The sequence below is a fragment of the Thunnus maccoyii genome, chromosome 17, assembly GCF_910596095.1.
Source record: "Thunnus maccoyii chromosome 17, fThuMac1.1, whole genome shotgun sequence".
NCBI lineage: Eukaryota > Metazoa > Chordata > Actinopteri > Scombriformes > Scombridae > Thunnus > Thunnus maccoyii.
In genome coordinates, this window is record NC_056549.1 from 27,181,051 (window position 1) to 27,200,633 (window position 19,583).

Consider the following 19,583-nt stretch of genomic DNA (forward strand, 5'->3'; position numbering starts at 1 on the left):
CTTAAAAGTGCAACACAAAAACAGGATTTTTAAGTCTCTTTCCACTTTTATTCAAATACAAATAATTTTGCTGCCTCAACAAATACAGATACAAATACAAATACTGGGTAAAAACTAGGTACACACATAGAGTATTTTGGGGCCCCTGTGGGTCTAAGGGCCTGAGGTAATTTCCCGCTTTGCTCAGTTGGTATTCAAGCTTTGGTAATATGTCTTTAAAAGAATGTGTTTTCATTGTATACTAACTTCAGTTAACACAAAGCTGACTCTCATTCAGTGATTCTAACTAAATGTGATGCCTTCATGTGGAACTTGTGAGTTAGTTGTGGACATAGTGAAGCACATGTCAGGCTTGGTGCTCAAACGGTTGAACACAGCTGCACAACAACTGACAATAAAATTGATCCCATGAGTCTGACAGTCCTGTTGTGAACATGGCATGCTGCATGTCAGCAACAGTGCGGAACAAGACAGATCATGAAGATGACTGTGTGTGTGTGTGTGTGTGTGTGTGCACTGATGTGTACATCAAGCGTAATGGTTATGATGAATTACTCCCTTTAGTTTCTGATGCAAATCAACAGGTGTGTTGATACTGACAGATTGAAAGCAGTTTGCGCAGTCACATGAAAAATAGATCAATTCAAGCATCTCTCTCTGCTAACAACCCCTTCAGGACCATCCGTCCAAACCAATACTCTCCTGCCGTATCTGTCCAAAACAGCAGGTAACCAGGGGCAACAACTGCACGCGACATCGTTTAAGTATCTGGCAAAAGTGTCAACAATAAAGGTTGACGTGTGGCTGTGATGAGCATGTAATAGAGATTGTTCAGATTAAATTCACAGCCTCTTAACACAGTCATCTATAATGTATGATGATGTATTCTCTCTGATCCCAACCTGTATCCAAGTGCACCACCGGTGTGCCTGGCGAGCTTAGCCATTGCTCTCTTTTTAAAAAAGTGAACGTATCTATTTTTTCTGTTTTTCGACATCATAAAGAGAAACAAAAAGTATGCACTGAATATAACTAACTTCCATCTGCTTCACTGTGAGGAGAACAGCGTATGTCACAACTCTTGAACTCTGAGCTAAATGTCAGATGTGGAAAGTTTCCACAACTGAAATATGTGAGCACCACAGTGGTGAGTTGTTCATATGGAATCGTTCATGAACATGTTAAACATCAGCCTATCTGAAGACAGCAGTTTTTACAGTTCATGAAGCTCTTTAGGCTGTAGGCTTTGCAGTGCCACTGTGTTTTTCTGCTATTAAAAAAGCTCCTTAAAGTCTAAATTCAATATTCATACCAGCCACCCTGACTTCATGTGCTTGACTCTCAGGTTTTTTTTCTCAGTATAGCTCAGAGTCAAAGATCACTTTTCACAGCAACAAATAATTCAACTCTACCAAAGGTGCTGTCTGAATTGGATAGAATATTCTTTGTCTAAATTCTTCGTATTCTCTGAAACACCTTGAATGCTCAACAGCAGTAAACGCTACACTCCCAAAGATTTGAATCACTTATACAAATATATGCAAAAAACCACAATTCAACAGGAACCAGTCACAAAATATACTATACTTCATATTGTGAGAGGCACAATCAACCATTCAGTTCATGTCTGAACAATCAACTGGCTTGTCAGAGTCGGCCATGGCTGAACTGTATGCAGGCATCAGCCATCAACAGAGCTTCCTTATTTCCCTAACAATTGGATTAAGTTCAGTGAACATTAGTTCTGTCTGGCAAGTGCAAAATGGGTGAAAAGTGGATTACAGCCATTCAGTGCGTCCCAGTTCTCCACAGCTTTTATATCGGTAGACTAAAGGAATGGAAGTCAGAAATGATGCTTGGGGAATGGTTGCATCCGGTGTTGGCGTCCATGGTAACCTGCTGTTGTTCATTCACATACATTCACATAGTCGGTGCTCAGCAGCTTGCTATGGTGTCTTAGTGAAATTACCCAAAGTTATACTTTTCAAAATATGTACAAACTATTTTTACCCAATCACAACAAATCTTAAATGTACAAGACAACAACATTATTAAACATAAAGAACTGAATCACGTACTTGTCCAGCCTGTACAGATATTAACAGTTATGCAATTTAACATACAAACCATCCAACGAGTTCAAACATCTTCTCTACCCAATGATTTAAAAGAACCCTGTGGAGTTTTTATATGTTGATGCTACATGTGAGCAAGTCCTTGTTTTGTGGGTGAGGTGAATCAACTTCCTGTTGACAGTCTCACTTTATTTGCACTGAACAGCTTGGGGTGGTGGTAGTCACCAAGAAATGAAGCAAGACACCAACCAAGGCAGGGATGAAAAGGACTACTAGCAAACAAATAAAGATGGAAACAAGGCAGATTTCAAAACATTTGAAATCTGCTTTGCAAATGTTTTATGAGAAAAGAAAAGCATTCAACGTGTTTGTTAGGTCTTGGGAAAAACTGAGTGTAAACATAATAGCTGTCATCTGTTTACACGGAAACTGCACAAGTCATATCTTTAACATGTGGTCTGTTCAAACTCATTAGATCTATTATGATTTCCAGCATTGTTCCAGTAAAACTTGTTAATATGTTCACTTTAGAAACTGCCGTATGCTCACCATGTGTATGACTTCCAGATGGGTTATTGTGTTCTCTTCTTCAGCTATCATCTTATCCTTATTTGAATAATAATACATTTTAAATGTATTGTGAGAGGATTCATGGCTGTCCAACTTTGTATAGTTAAAGTGTACTGTAGCTGTTTTGAATGCAATTAATGAATATCAATATGACTGACATTTAATATCTCAGATATCTCCATCTGATATTAGCAGTGCTCTTAGTCATATTTGTCATAAACTTTGTGGTCATGTATTATTGTAGCTGTACTTTTAAAGTTAAGTCAGTTTATTGACGTCCTACTATAAAGATACTACTAAAGGAGGGATGACAAGAGGAATATATAACTGCAACACTGTGATTTAAATTGAAATATATTTAATAGGAAAGCATCATGAACCTGTATTGGGGCCAATTTAGCCTAGAAGCCAATAAATGATCAAAATACAAAATATTATTCACATTTATTAATAACAACTAATATTTTCCAGTTATGATATTGATAATTAACTCCTGTTAAGTCATGACTTCATGCATCAGCTTCACAGACTGTCAGGACATGTCACCAGCATTTAGGCAGGATATTACTCAGAAGAACACAACAAGCTACAACTGATGGTCACTGAATCATTATTTCACCTCTTTAAGCATAAGACATCAAGTTTAAAGCATCATAGAACTTGCACAAGACTCTGTCAGCTCTGACTATCAAGTTACTTTTCATTTCAGATGAAGAATTCATTTAAGAATCACGTGACATGCACGGCTTTCTGCCATCAGAGAGGAAGTATTATAGAAAGCAGAAGTAACATTTCCCTGCTGAGAAGTGAGTAGCAGCTGACCACCACACAAACACACCTGGAGCATCTCACAGAGCTCCAGACAACTGTGTTGATCCTGAGCTGAACGCCCAGGTACCGAGTGAACTCTGAGCTGCGGGACAATCCCCTCTCTCTCTCTCTCTCTCTCACACAGGTACATCCCCCTCCTCCGTCATGTGGAGAGGGGGAGGAGAAGTCTAGCAGCTTAATCCTTTTTCATTTAGCAGCGTGGCTCCTGGGTTCCCTTCAGCCACTGAACAGGAGGAAGGGGATTTTCCAGCTGCTGTTTCTGGGAGTTTTAGATGGTGTGGTATTAGTTTGATTCACGGGACATTTTTCACAATATCAAGAGTGTGTGTGCCACAGCGCAGAAAGGAAAAGCCACCGAACATGTGTTCTCACATCTGAAGAACACAATGTGAGTTTTCTTCTTGGCCACACTTGTATTATGGTCACCGAAGCTTGCGCAGAGTGGCTCCAGAAATCAGTCAGCTGTGGTATTCATGACCTTCAATTATGTCTCCAACAACTCGAACAACCATGTTCGGATGGAGAGCTTCTACTTTGTGGCATACTGGTGCCTGCTGCTTTCTGCACAGCCTAAGCAAACACACACACAAGTGAGATTACGTGATCTTTGGCATAATTAAGTACACAGTCCAGCAGTCACTTGGCAGTCATTTTGTTGCAGTTGTCCTTATTGCCATATGGTCAAACTGCTACATAAAGGAGCTTTTTAAGACCTTTGGTGTTTGTTCACATGACCAGACAGGAAGTGATTTTCAAATAAACTTCAGCTGACACTTAACATGTGGAAATTCAACATCAAAAGGATGTTGAATCTTTGATAGACTCTTCTATCTTCTATAGAGAGCTTTTTTTTCTCTTTTGTACAGTTTTAATCAGAATTTCAACAGAGATAAGTGGATGTACTCCGGATTGTCGTAGAGAGGAAACAGGAAACAAGGGGAGAGAAGGCATTTAAGAGCACTATTTATATGTTTATGCTCACAAATTATTTACTTCTTTTTTTTCCCATGACATCTTCTGGGAGCTGGACTTTCAGCAAGGATAGTCACATCTTAGAAATGAAAATATTTCTGTTTTAGGCAGCCGCTGATAAACCGCATTTTCCACCAGCTCAAGATTGTGGGAATGTCAGCAGTTAACCCACATGGTGAGCTCTGACAGTGGACATTGCTGAGAGACTACAGGTAAAGAGTCAGAAGATGACATTAGAAGAAGATATTGGTGGATATCATGGATAAGGGGGAAACAGTATTGTTTCTGCAGTGGTAAAATTGTATTTTTTTGTGCGCTTCCAAGTGAGTTTTTGTGCAACTCTTAAAATAAGAAAAGGCTTCAAAGTCTAACAGTGAGCGCTGCAGTAGACGCTCTCATTAGAACATGGATGGCAAACGTCAGGTGGTAGGTGACGTCAAGCCACTGAAGAATAGAATCTTTGTGTATATCAGCATGGTCCGTTGAGTCATTTCATGGCGCGGTTTGGTTTCATCACCACATCTGAGGCTGATTTCTCTTTCATTAGTGTGAGCAGAATGATTACAGAGCACCTTTCACTGTTTTACAGCAACACTTTGCACTCCTAATATGCACAAACTTCAGTGTTGGTAGATGGTAGCAGCTGTTTAACAGGAGAGAATTTGCACACACCACACTTTAAAGTCTCGTTATATGTGTCTTTATTGGGGTGCAGTGGTGCAGCTGTATTTGTGGCTACTTAGCATCTTTATTTTCGCCTTTCAAATTGAATCCATGCTTCACAGCTGTGCTGGTTAAAAGCCGTCTTGATCAAGACGAACCATTTGCCAGGATTTCATTTAAAAAGTAAAAACTTCCCACCTGCTTACGTTTGCATGTTTTCCACGTGTCAGCCTTTGTGTTATTGTGTGTGTTGCAGGTTGGTGAAAGACGCCCCCTGGGATGAAGTTCCTTTGGCGCACTCTTTGGTTGGGTTTGCCACCGCTTACGACTTCCTGTACGAGTACTTGAATAAGGGCCAACAGGAGCGTTTCCTCCAGGTGATCGGCAACGCCTCGCGCCTCATGTACGAGAAGTCCTACGTCAGAGGCTGGGGGTTCCAGTACCTACACAACCACCAGCCCACCAACTGTGTGGCTCTGCTCACAGGAAGTCTGGTTTACATGACCCAAGGTGAGTGAGTGACCCAAGTTGATGTGTTTATAACGTGTATCTGCAGATCTGCCAACCTTGTCCGTCTCCGATATGACCGTTTTTTTTTTTGACGGAGCTCTTCCACTCAGGCACAGAACTCCTTCCAGCTTTGTGTGGAAGTATTTTTCCAGTTTAAGGGTTAGAGTTAAAACCTGGCCTTCCCAGCATTAAGAAGCTTCAACTCCACTGAAGGAATTTCATTATTCGAGATTTTCCTGGAGAGGTTTAGTCTCACATGATCTGAAGGTTTCAGAGGATTTCCACACTGCTAAGGGTACAGTAGTGTGGCTGTAATACTGTTATTTTTGTGAGATATTTAAGATTTCTAAATAGTACAGTAAATACTGGCACACAACATTTATACCTGCTCCCAGGCAGGGCTGCAGACCTTTTTTTGTCTTGGTGTCATTGGTGTTTTGGCCCTCTTGAGTCTCGCCTAGTGCAGTCTTTGGTCTTGTCCAGTGGGCTTTTATTTATTCATTTATTGGCTTTCCTTTGTCGCTGTCTTCCCTGCTAGCAGTCAAACTGTCATTTTTCTGTCATGTGTAAATGCAGGTAATTCTTATTTTCCACACCTTGTCTTTGTAACACCTCCTCAGTTTAGACTTTTTTTATGGACAAATATGTGGAAAAATATCAGAATTTCACAGTTAGCTTGAAACATTGTGCCAGAATATTTTGTTTCTAATATCACACAACATATTTCCTCTCAGAGTTGTAATCATGATTTAAGAAAATGATGCATAGTGATGAACATTTAGGCAAATTTATGTTGTTTCCTTTTTAAGACAACAATAGGAAGAATGTTGATACATGGTCTTGACTCTCAAAGCTTTGAAACTGCTGCAGAAACCTACTCTGTTTACATCTATGTTTGCTTGCTAGCAGTCGCTAGCAAGCAATGCTACATTTCTTGGCACGTTACCGTAACCAGCTGTTGCTTAGTGGAGTTGCATAAAACTAATAATAAATAATCAAAACTTGGACCCGCTTTTAAAAACATTGCTTCATAGCACTACTAGTGTTCAGAAATCCCACAGGGTGCCTTTAAGTGGTCTTCACTGCAACATATCTGATTTCTAGGTTAGCTAGGGTTGTCACACAATTTCCTTTGTCTTCTGTCCAATGGTTTAAGAGGATTTTCTCTGTGATGATGAAAATCTGAAAATTCTTCTTCTTATTCAGTAACATTTTGTTACTGATTAAGATGGAAAATGCTATTTACTCCACATAATTAGCTGTTGGACGTCAGTCATCCCTTTAAGAATAATGTGTCTGACATTTCTCTTTCTTATCCAACTCGATATTTGTTCGGTATTGTTATTATATTAAGTTACAGTTCACATCATTTGAATGACGTTTTGTCTCCTAATGACCGACTGTCATTAATTATTGGCATGGTGAGACTTGGAGGCCTCAATTTGCTTATGAGAGAAGCTTTGATTGGAATTTCAGTGCAGTCAGCCTGAAGTTATCTGCTGTAGCTGCACTTAATCCTTTTCTAATTGTTCTCCAGATGATGTTCTCCACATAACTCTGTCACATTCTCCTTTAAGCTTTTCCTCTGTGAGACCTGACATGATTATTCTCTGCTTATTCTTTCTTTTTCGCCTCCATATTCTTGGCTAAATATTTTGTGTAGCAGCAGAGAAAGGCCATCGGAAGGTGAACGCCTGCAGTACAGCTTGCTTTGCTTACAGGGATTTGATTTCTGGTACAAAAGATCCAGTCCTGATGGGAACGAAATGACAGCTGGCTTACAGAGAACCACAGTGGTCACAGTGGTTTTATTTGAGGCTTTTTTGTAGAGGGCAACAACAGACGCAAAGCTCTGTGAACACTCAGGAGAGTTATAGCACAACCTCTTTTTTTTTTTTGCTTCGTTTCATCTTGCATTGAGCTCAGGGAAAAGAAAGAGTCAGTTTGCTCGGGTTTGGCTTCTCTGTGTTACCTGAGGAAAGGATTTCTACTCGGGGAGCTTTGTTTATTGCAAGTTTTCTTTTTTAGAAGCGAGCTTTACAGCAGACCTCGTGCAGAGAGCTTCATACTGAGCAAGGGTGAGAAAATAGCTTCTTAAAAGATTGCAAACACATGACGTATTAGCAGTGATAAAAGAAATAACATTTAGCAGACTCACTAGATCTTCGTGTCTGATACTGAGCAGAGATTCCATTATTGTATATGTATCATTCATTTCCTCTGCAGAGGGATGACATTACGTCTAAATATTATTCTGTCAAGATGGCGATGAATAAATGGAAATTTTCCAATAAGCGCTGCCAGAGAAGAAGGACAAACTCTGCTTTCTTCTTCTTCTTTGGTTATCTGACACAAGTTTTAATCCCATTGCTGACATTCAGGACTAAACTATTAGTTTTTCATTGTTGTGTCCTAAAATAACACCTTATAAGGCACAGTTTATGTACCACTCACTGAAATGAAAAATGTTCCTGCCGTCATGTGAGTTTGGTTCTTAGAAAGTGTTTGTATCAAAACACTTGTATAAGAATGTGGCAGCAGCTTAGAGCACACATACATTCCAGATTCAGGTGTTTACTTGCTGGTGCCTGGAAGCCGAATGTGTAATTGGACGTAAGTGTGCACTGTTTACCCACAGTTCATCTGTAGTGAACCTAAACTCCCCCTGTCTGTCACACCCTTCCCCCCCCTAGCCACCCACACCGTAATGTAACGCATGAGAATGCTGTTGGAAGATTGAAAAAAGTCCAGTGAAGATACTGTTATGCTAAGCTCCCTGACAGTATTTCATATTTCTAACTAAATAGAAGAATATAATTGACAACAGTTAGTGAGGTCAACAACCTTTTAACAGCTTAAGAAAACATGTTAATAATGTTGTTGCGTAGTGTTTATCTTGTGCTTCCACTTTTGTTTGTTAGGATGTTCTTTAGTTTACATTTGGATAACAGATTGAGCCTTTAAACATATTAACCAGAACAGTTATTCATCTAGATGCAGCTGTAAGTTCCAATTCAAATGATTCAAATGATCAAATTCAAATGTCAATTTGAAAAATTTAAGCTCCGCCGAAGATCTTTTGCTAGTTACTTATTTTATTGTCTTTTGTGGAAGAGATTATTATTTGATGTCAGTTAATGTGATTTATGATCCTCTGAAATCTGATTCATCCGTCCGTCTCATGAAAGCGGCTCCAGTCTGCCTGCTGGCTTCAGCACGGAGGGTTGGTTTGTTTTAAAAGTAGCGCAGCAGGAGTGTTTGTTGGTCGCTCCTTGTTAACATTAACTGCTGTCTCCATGTCATACAAGTATACAAATCAAAACAAGCGTTCCTAGAATCTACTATAAGGACTGTGGTGACTGAGCTAACAGCTGTGAAGTGATGGAAAGTCTGCGTAAACGCTCAGGTTGAACTATGTAAACAGTATTTCAGAATTTGAGAGGTGAGTAAAAGGCATTTATGTACGTTTAGCCTCCACTACAGCACAGTGATGACAAACCTCCAGGAATTCAGTGCGACTGGCCAAGAAATAGTCCAGCACATAACCTCCCATAAAACCACCATGTGGCATTTTTGCCGTTCTGTTTTTGTACAGATTAAACAAAGGTGTTATCTTGTAATTTGATTGTGGTGTTGAGTTTCTTATCTAACTCTCACCAAAAAAATGAATAAATAAATAAAATAAATTGTAAGAGAACGGCTGAGCACCCCAGCAGCTCATTTGAAATGTGCTGCTCACTATGAAGTCAACCGGCGTACAGCTTGAACGACACAACACCGCTTTTATCTCATCAGGAAGCACCCAGGTCCCGAACATGAGGAGAGACCTCAGAAAGCCTTGAATGAAAAGTTTGGTTTTTTTCTGCAATTTTAAAATGCTACACACAAGTAAACTATTACTCCCAGCTGAATAAACAGACAGACTATTTCTAAAACATTAGAGCCACTCCTTATAATTATCTCATAATAGTTATTGAACATTACTCCCTGTAATGTTCAATAACAATAATAATGTAATTGTTCCGAAACCTCATTGTAAAAACCTCACCCAGTAATTACAGTATGATGAGAGAAAAGGTTTCAGATTGTGCAGACTTTCTTTAATGTGTTACAAACACTTATAAAACAGGTAGTTAAAATCTTGCAGTCTGATTGGTTGATTGATGATCCTTTTACAATTATATTTTTAATTATCACTCTGTGATAACCATTAAAATGTTGCCCGCAATCTGTAAGCAAGCAGGGACGACGCAGAGCTCCACCAACCACTGTCTCTGCAGCATCATGGTGCAAAAGCTTTCAGATGCAAGAGAGATAATGTGAGAGCTCTCTCCAGAACTATTGGCGACCGAAGCTCGTTGTCTGGAGAAGGTGGAGCAGCATCCTCACCACACCGAGCACTGTATCTCCTAACAAAATTAGTAGGCCTAATGTTATTGCCAGGAGTGAGATATTGCTTAATTAATTACTGATAATTCTAATATCTACTACAGATGCATGTGTTTACAGTACTTGTTGATGCCTTTATTTTTACAGGTGTGACAATGAATGTATTAATAGGGGAGGGGGCCCACTGAGGCTGCATATGTACGTGATGCAGACACTGCTGTCACCTGTAAAGGTGTCCGTCACTAAACACAGATGCTACTCCTGTAAGGAAGTTGTCCCCAAGTATTGTCCTGATGTCTGTAAAGAATGGAGCTATCATAATGTAGAAACTGAGACATTGTAGCTTTATTTATTCTTATTTCCTCTGTAATTATTCAATAGTTTTGTTTCTTAATAGTCCTCATCACTGCTCAGAAGTGTTAAAACTTTTTCTACAGTATAAACTGTACTATGTACATATATTGTATAATATTGTTTATTAGGTAGACCTAGATTAAACCAATGCAATAAAACAGCCCTGTGATAAATCCTAAATGCATAAAGGTTATAATGTTCAGTTTTTATTTCATCTTTTTTAGTGAGGTGTTGATTGATTTGATGGTCATTTTGGATGTTGTTGAACTGTATTGGGTTATACTGAGAGGTGTTTCTAATATTTAGTTTACCCTAATTGATATAAATGGGATGGACAAAATATTAGAAACACCTCTGAGTGTACAATGGAAAGTGTATTATGATTGTCTGTAGCGGGCAGAGCTTAGAAAAAGGATTCAAATAAAATCTTTACATACCTAGATGCCCACAAACAGCCTTTCCCTTATTTCTTAAGGAAACTTAAGAAGACAAAATTCCCATCCCAAATTATTGTTAACTTTTACAAAGCAGCAATAGAAAGCATCCTGACTGGAAACATCACAAATTGGCATGAGATGTGTGCAAGACAGGAAGGCTCTGCTGCAGCAACATCATCGGTACCCATCTACCGAGCATCAGTGATATGGGTGAGGTGAGGAGCCTGCACAGAGCCCATAGGACACTAAAAGACAACACCCACCCCAACCACAGCCTGTTCACCCTGCTGCCATCTGGCAAGAGATACAGAAGTATCCGCTGTCATACCACCAGACTACAGAGCAGCTTCTTTCCTCAGGCTGTGACTCTCCTCAACTCATCCTCTGCACTCCAATGATATAAAAAATACTTTTATTTATATGACTTATTATTTACTAATCCATTTATATCATTTCTGTTTTTGTGAGTAGAATAAAGGGACTACAGACTACATTTCGTTACACAACCTTGTGTTGTAAAATGATAATAATAAATGAATCTTGAGCTTCATTTAGGCTGTCTGAAAGCCTTCTTACATTGATTCAGTTCCTGCAGCCATCTGAGGTCATTATAATTAAAGAGTAAACAAGGTTAAAGTTCTGACTTTCAGCTGTAAACTGGTTGGACAGAGAGGGGTAGTTGCCCTTTTTATACATTCATTTTAGTCACACTAGCAGCTTTAGGCTTGGCAACGGCGGTTGTTGGTTCACCACTGAAATACCTCAACAAATATTTGAAAGATTTCCACGAAATTTTGTGCAGACATTCATGGTCTGCTGAGGATGAATCTCATGAATAGTTATCCCCCTGATTTTTCACTAGCACCACAATGAGGCTGGCATTCGTGGTGCTGAGTGAAATGTCATGACAACTATCGGATGGATTTGGATGAAATTTAGAACAGATGTTCATGCTCCCCACAGGATGCATTGGAATGACTTTGGTGATCCCCTGAATTTTTCTCTGGTGCCATCAACATAAACATCTTCATTACTTTTATAACATAAAGGCTGTAGTGGGAAAGGTATTAGTTTTCACTTTCTGACATTTTATGGACCAAACAACTAATTGATTAATCATGAAGAGATTATTCAATAATGAAAATAATCATTAGTTGCAGCCCTAATCTCTTCTCTTGATGCTTCTAATTTGAAGTGAGCAGTAACACATTCTTCCTCTTACAAATAAAGTTGAATTCAATATATAAGCAATAAAGCTCACCCTTGCTCAGCTAAATACACTTTTTGCTATAACAGTCATAGTTGGTCTGGTATGACCAGTAGCTTATGTTGGCTAATGTTAGCAAACTTTAGATACATGTTGCTTTAAAAGTGACATTCCTAAGTCATACTCTCTACTTTTTAGCATTTACCATTATCACAAAGTAATGTGGCTACAGTGACTGGGAGGTCAAACAGTAATAAAACACTGACATTGTGGAAAGATTCATGTTAATGTATTCTTGCGTTGAAGAGGATAATTTCAAACATCTGAGCGGGACAGTACAAAGCACATGAATGCGCTGCTCCCACAATTGAGCTGTCAGCCTGTGGGAAACATTCCGTCAGTATTCCAATACTGACTCGGCACACGCCTAATATAAAATTCATTAAAAAATAATTACTAGCTTCACGGTCAATTATACACGAGATCCTTGCTATCGCCCCTCAGCCAAAAGTGTATGACACTCTTGACGTGAAGACAGACTAAATGAGCAGAGGGCGAGGCGAAGAGCGTTGCTGGAAATCCCCTGACCTTTCACATTCCTGTGGACTGCTGAGTGACGGGGCTCGAAGAGTTAACTGGCAGGGTCGATTCCCAGCACTTTAAGTGTGGAGGCATAATGTGTGCTGATGGGGGCATCTGGGTGTCCAGACCCGGCACCCTGGATAACAGCATGGGAGACAGTCAGGCTTAAGCCCTCAGCTTGACAGCAGCATTATCCCCTCTATAGTCATTAGGTAAACTAGCCACATTATTAGACTCTGGAAAAACAGAAGAAATTAGAGCTGAAACCAGTGTTACTGTACTCTATGTGTCTGTGTGTGTGTGTGTGTTTTAGTCTGGTATGTGTTTTCCTTTTAGTGTGGAGTAACGTGATGATTCCTCCTTTTTTGTTGACATCTTCGGTGTGTAATTCACTGCTGTGGTGTACGTCTCGACTTTTTCCTCAGTCTTTTTTCTCACATTTCCTGCTTATGACGTGTCAGGACATGTTACCTCTTTTTCTCTGTACAGAGTAACTATGATTCATTATTCATCATGCAACTACTCAGTTTGACTTCTTCTACTTTGGAAATATAAATGATTTTCTGTGTACTAGAGGATTTTTTTCTCGGAAAGACATGACACACAGGGCCAGAATTACTAAGACAACGGTGTTGCGCAAATGTGCGCCGTGGTTGTCTGTGAGTTTGCAGCTCCAATCTCAGTGTATACAGTGTGTCTCAGTTCCCGGACTGATCTAGAGACAGCCCTCCAGACATGTTCAGCAGCTGGATTTCTATGAGGTCACTGTCATGTTGAGTACAAAATATATACTTTGGCTGCGGTTCAACTCTGCGGGAGATAAACTCATAAAAATATTATATTACATTAGCATATACAGTATATTAATACATTGGGGGGCAATAAACATTGGAAATGAAAAGGAGATGATGTGACATAATAAGACAAATAAAAGACGCACAGATCCAGCCATTCAGAGTGGAGAAAGTGGAGATGGTGTTGATATGGATGTTAATATTGAGGTAAATGCAGCCAAACAAACACTTCAATGTCTTGAAGTGTTTGTTCTCTGTCTTCTACATGAGTAAATGTTTGCTAGTGTTGGGGAGTGGCATTGCTTCAGCTACACTGTTGCTACGCTGCAGTCTTTGACAATTAGATGAATGTGATTTGTAGTGTAATAAATGACACCACAAACCTTGATGTGAAATTGTCTCAATATATCATGGACACCACTTATAGTGATCACCTCCATCCAGGTCAAATTGATCACTATAAGCAGATGATTATTATAACCGAGTCATCCATCACTAGCAGCCATGACTGTTTCTCGTTATTTGAGTAGACTACACAAGTTATCCTGAGGAACACCAAGTTTCGCTGCTGCATCTTGTTGTCCTGTTTTTGACAGTTTGTCATAAGTTTCAAGGAGATTACCTTTTTCACTGAGAGAAAATGACTTTCTTTTTCCTGTCATGATTTCAGTGTGCACGCAGCACCAGCCTCCTGCCCGGAAGCAGACGGGTTACTATGAAGCAATAATGGTGCTCCAGCTCCTAAGTGCATATCATATGTGAATTATGGGAGTAAAGTAAAAGAAATAGAATCACTGTAGTTTTAAAAGAAAATTCTGTATGTTGTCATGTATGAAGAGACCCAAAATGAACACGGACTACTAAGTGGACTACTTGATTACTATAAGTGAATTATATAAACAGCATTTGTATGGGAATGATTCTGTCCCAAGCTTTTTGATCCATATAAGCAGTTGATCACTATAACTGTGATCACTATAAGCGGTTCCCACTGTATTAAGCTACTTTTTCTATGTAGTTTATAGTGTATCTTGCTACTGAAGTGTTGCTATAGTAGTTTCATAGTAACTTTGTTAACATTAGCCAAAATGCTCAGGATTCAAAGCTGCTCTGAAGTGTTTCTCTGGACTGTGTCAGCGCTGGTGAAGAGCTGTTTGTGTAAATGTGGTCTTTGTGTGGGCCCTAAGTTCCTGTTTGATGGTAAATACCTGCTCTGTTTAGGCCACTGGTCCCCAAACCAAACACTGAGGACGGCTCCAGTGGGCGGACCCGGCCGGCTGGGCGGATGCTGGCTAGTTACAGCCGACGGCCCCGGGATTCCTCAATGAACTGTGGCTGGAGTGTTTATGTTGTCGCTTGTTCTCATAGTAAACTCTATGTGTGTGATCCAGTGTGTGACAGAGACACAGTATACATGTTTTAGTGCCATAGTGCTGTCATATTTTCCAGACCCACGGCTAGATGATGTGTGTGGAAGAAGGAGTTTGGAAGGTTTCTTTAGGTAACGGACTGTTATAATGCTGTTTTGTATTAATTCCTTTGATAATAAATTGAAGTGACATAACACACACACCCAGTTTAAAACATGAGGCCTTGGTTGTTTTGTAATGCACCGTCTCTCACTTCAAATCCTGGTGAGAACATGTTCTCAGTAATCTAAAAACTGTCAAGGCTCCTGCTCTTTCTGATTGTGCAAAGCCGCAGTGGTATTATTTCACCTTTTCTTATTGTCATGATGCTGCGTTCTTCATCAGGTAAAAGTAAATTACTCAGATTGAAATAAGGTAGATTTGCCAAAAATGTAATTCTCATGCTTAGAACTGACACTTTTTTGGCCTGCTATACCTTTTGGCTCATCTTAAACCGTCAGTCATAGAAACAAATTCTTTTTGCCCAAGATTCCTTCACTTACAGTTATCTAATGGGCTTGTAAATACTTATCACTTCATACTTTGTCAATACATGTCTTGCGGTCAACATCCGTGCTTTGAGCAGAAAATCGTCTCTTTGTATCTGTGATTTGATTAAGCCTTCCTTAACGGTTTGAGAATATTTATCTACTTCTCAAGGTGAATAAACTATTTAAAAGCCTGTTGGGTTAGCTAAAAAATGCATCGTCACAAAGCTGAAAACCATCTGTTCTTCTTGACAGTTGGACAGCATTTGCTTCAGGAAATGTTACTCTTGTTTCTTTCTCACTTTCCAGGTGCCTGTTGTTTTTTTCCGTTAATTTTAATATCATATGTATATCAACTTGCAAAAACACAGAAACTAGAGTCAGTAACTTAACTCAAAAGAGATAAAAAGTAAAAGTTAACCTGTTGTTTACTGGGATGGATTAGGCCTTCATGTCACAAGCAAGTTTAACTCTCTGCAAGCTGGTTTTCATATCTGACTGAATTTAACAAACAATTACTGCCTGGGTCAGAAATTTGAAACACTGGTATGTTTTGAACAGTAATGCAAGATATAAATTATTTGAAATGTATAAATACAAATGCTCCTTCGAGTGAAATTCCTGAACTTGAACTTCCTGTGTTCCAGGTTACCTTCAAGAGGCCTACCTGTGGACCAAGCAGGTGCTGTCCATCATGGAGAAGTCCATGATCCTTCTTCAGGACGTGACGGATGGCTCCCTATATGAAGGAGTGGCCTACGGGACTTACACCACCCGTTCTCTGTTCCAGTACATGTTCCTGGTGCAGCGCCACTTTTCCATCAGCCACTTCGACCACCCCTGGCTCCTGAAACACTTTGCCTTCCTGTACAGGACTATCCTTCCTGGTAACTCTCACAACTTCAAGCACACTTGTTTACTTTTTAAAATGCTGTAAAATTTAGGTGATACACTTTTCACTGAAATGGATATATTTAGGCAGCCAAATACAGAGCAAGTCAACAATCCATGAGTAAGTGTTTACTTAGCTATGAATAGCTGACACATCCAGCTAGTTCCTACTAACATGCTCTATGCCAAAGGTTGGTCATATTAGATTAGCCATGAAAATACCCTCAGGCTGCCACATTGGAGAGTCTCCTCTGAGCTGATATGGGGTATGCATGCGTGTAGTTATTACCTTCCTGGATGCCTTTCAAAGCTGAGCCGAGACCTGCAGGAATCTGTGGTGCCCTGGAAGTTTCGTCTGAAGGTCAGGGGGAGGGCAGCGGCGGAGGAGGGGCCCCTAGGTCAGGCTCGGACATTTCACAACCCCTTGCTAACAGTTTCTGTATTGTGGCCGCGCCGGCACTGCTGCACTCAGAAAGCACCTCTAATTACATCAGCCAGGAGAGCCTCGGATCCGGAGAAACAATAGCAGCTTTCTCCCCCCACCAGACAGGAAGACAAGGCCAGATTATCCTAAACTGTCCCGTTAGCAGCCTGGATGACTGCTGTCCCCTCACTGCCTGTGTGTGTTCTTGGTTGTGTGTTTACATACACTAGACAGAAAGCAAATGGTAGTAAGAGTGTAACTAACACTAAAAAATTGTTTTCTCAAGAAAAGTAATGTGTGCTATTTTTTGTAAAGAAAATGCAGTTAAAACAATTGAAACATTTAAATGTCTTGAAATGTATTGTGTAATTACTTTATATTGAAGTAATAATACTTGTGAAGCAATACTTTAAGTTGTAGCTGAAGTTGAAGCACTGAAAGAAGTGAAAGTGAAAATTGAAATGAAACTACCGAAAGAGGCTGAAGAGTCAAGTGTAAGCATTAAGTGTAAGCGCTGAAAGGGGAAACAATATCAGTCAAACTGAACAACATTACTGTCTGTTCAAGTATCAGTTGAAGTGTAATCCCTGAATGGAGATGAAGTGTCAGTTGTATAATATAATAGTTTAACTAACATATTTCAAGTCAATTGAAGTGTATCGGGTGAATGAAGTTGAAGAGTCAGTCAGATGGACAATCTGTAGTGAAACTAACATAGATGAATAGTCAGTTTCAAAGTGGGGTCCAGGGACCCCCAGGGGTTCTTGAGGGGGTTTCAGGGGGTCCCCAGCAAAAAGGGGAATAATTTATTTTCACTATACATCCATCCATAAGTAACACAATGAAAGAATGTATGACTATTTTGGTCATGGCTTTTGTACACTTTCTGTACTTCAAAAAGTTTGAGTTAAAGTGTAAGCAGAAGTGTAAGCATGGGAAAGAGCCAAAATGTTAGTTGTAAGTGGAAGTGATCAAAGGAGTAATAAGTGGAAGTGTCAGTTTAGATGTCAAGTGTAAGCAGTGTTTCTTTAATTGTAAGTGCTAAAAGGAGCTTGAAACGTCAGTGGAAGTGTAAATGGAGTTGAAATGTCAGTCAGATGGATGATATACAGTATGTTGTCACCAACTTGGTTGAATAGAATAGTCAGTTGAAATGTAAGCAACGAAGTTGAGATGTCAGTTGTAAGTGTGATTGTGACAGAAGTTATTATAAGCACTGATGGGATTTGAAGTGTTAGTTGGAAGTAAGCTAATGGTAATACTCTATGTGTGCAGTTAACATTGTTGCTCAAAGCCCACATTGAATATCAGCAGCAGTGTTCATTTCAACTTGATTTTCGACGTGATGTGAAAAAACCCATTCATTGTTCATGCATGCTCACTGGAATAGTGCTAAGAGACATAAGTAGAGTGTTTCTCTTTAAATTTATATTTACGAGTGTTTTTTGTACACAAATGATTGAGTGTGATTGCATACTGTCGTTACTATAGCTGGTTTCTAAGAACCCTCTCACCACCAGAGTGCAAGCTTTCCTTACATAATTACAGACAACAAGCACAGTGTGACCAATATGCGCTTGGTTTGAAACTGAGCGGGGTCACATGGTTCATGGTAGGAGGGCAATTTTGTTACATATTCATGACCACAGGCAATTTTTTTTGTCCTAAGCTCTGTATGGTAGTGTGTAGGAATTTAAAAATAATTCATATAACATTTAAAATCCTGTTTTGATGGACATATGACTCTCCAAACTTCAACATAAGTCAGTACATTAGCATTCTATTTGTCAAGTCACAGTTGCTCATTATTTATGATATCAAGTATGTCTGCATGACACCTCTGTGTGTTTTAACTGTCTCACCAGGATTCCAGCGGACTGTAGCCATTGCAGATTCCAACTACAACTGGTTTTACGGGCCGGAGAGCCAGCTGGTCTTCTTGGACCGCTACGTGTTGCGTAATGGCAGTGGAAACTGGCTGGCAGATCTGATTCATCAGAACAGGGTGACAGACGGTCCAGGACAGGCTGGCAAAGGGCAGCGATGGTGTACTCTCCACACAGAGTTCATCTGGTGAGCTTCAGGCTTTGATTTCATAATAGGAAATATCTGACTGCAGTTTTTCTATTTAGAGTTATTATTAAAGGGGAAATCTACCTGAAAACTACTCTTATCTATTGGTGATGTAACTAAAACCCTTTTCACACATGCACTGCAACCCTGAAGTTATCTGGACATTACCAGGAGGAGCTGTATGTGTGAACGCAAATGTCCAAATCAGTCGGACCAGACATTAAATGGACTTGATCCTGCCAGCTCCCTAGTACAAAGTCCGTGTAATGTCCGCTTGAGGCCATGTGTGAATACAGCAGTGAATTCTCCAGAGAATTCACAGCGAGCAAGTGGGCTACAACTGCTCGCAGCTGTAAGTGCAACAAGGGCATTAAGGGAGGCAGTATGAGCAATTTATCAAACAACTGAACAAGCAGAACATAAACTTAAATACGACTTCGTTGACTTCCAGCAGTCAACTCCTGTCTCATCCACAGCCACTATTTTACACATGTGGCTCTGGATAAATGCAGCAGGCCAGGTTCAGTTTACCTCATAAACTGGAAAAGTACCACAAGTCCTCTGATTAACTGACTCAAAATTGTTGTCGATAAACTCTGTCAATCAGCAAATCGATTATTTGACAATTTTTTTCAGCAGTATGCTTATTTGCGTTCTTGCCAAGAGTTGATAACACTCTCTTATCTGTAACTACTGTATTAAGCTACAGCCATCAGGTGAGCTTAGCTAGCTTAGTTTAGCTTAGCAGACAGGAGGAAAGCAGGGGAAACAGCTAGCATGACCCTGTTTTTTAAAAGTTTTAAAAAATCAGCCAACCAACAATTTTTAAGTTCACTCATTATATTGTTTGTATATTGTTTGTTTAATCTGTACAAAAACCAAAATGTGAAAACAACAAGTTGTGTTTTTACAGA

At 39.7% G+C, this 19,583-nt stretch overlaps 1 protein-coding gene across 2 annotated transcripts in view; it reads left to right on the forward strand.

Moving 5' to 3' along the window:
• Positions 1-19,583, forward strand: part of dse (dermatan sulfate epimerase) — a 30,322-nt gene that overhangs the window by 5,256 nt on the left and 5,483 nt on the right. For both annotated transcript variants that reach the window (XM_042390773.1, XM_042390772.1), the window contains exons 3-5: positions 5,368-5,621; positions 15,929-16,168; positions 18,462-18,669. In XM_042390773.1, coding sequence (XP_042246707.1) covers positions 5,368-5,621; positions 15,929-16,168; positions 18,462-18,669 — 702 coding nt within the window. The remainder of the gene's footprint in view (positions 1-5,367; positions 5,622-15,928; positions 16,169-18,461; positions 18,670-19,583) is intronic.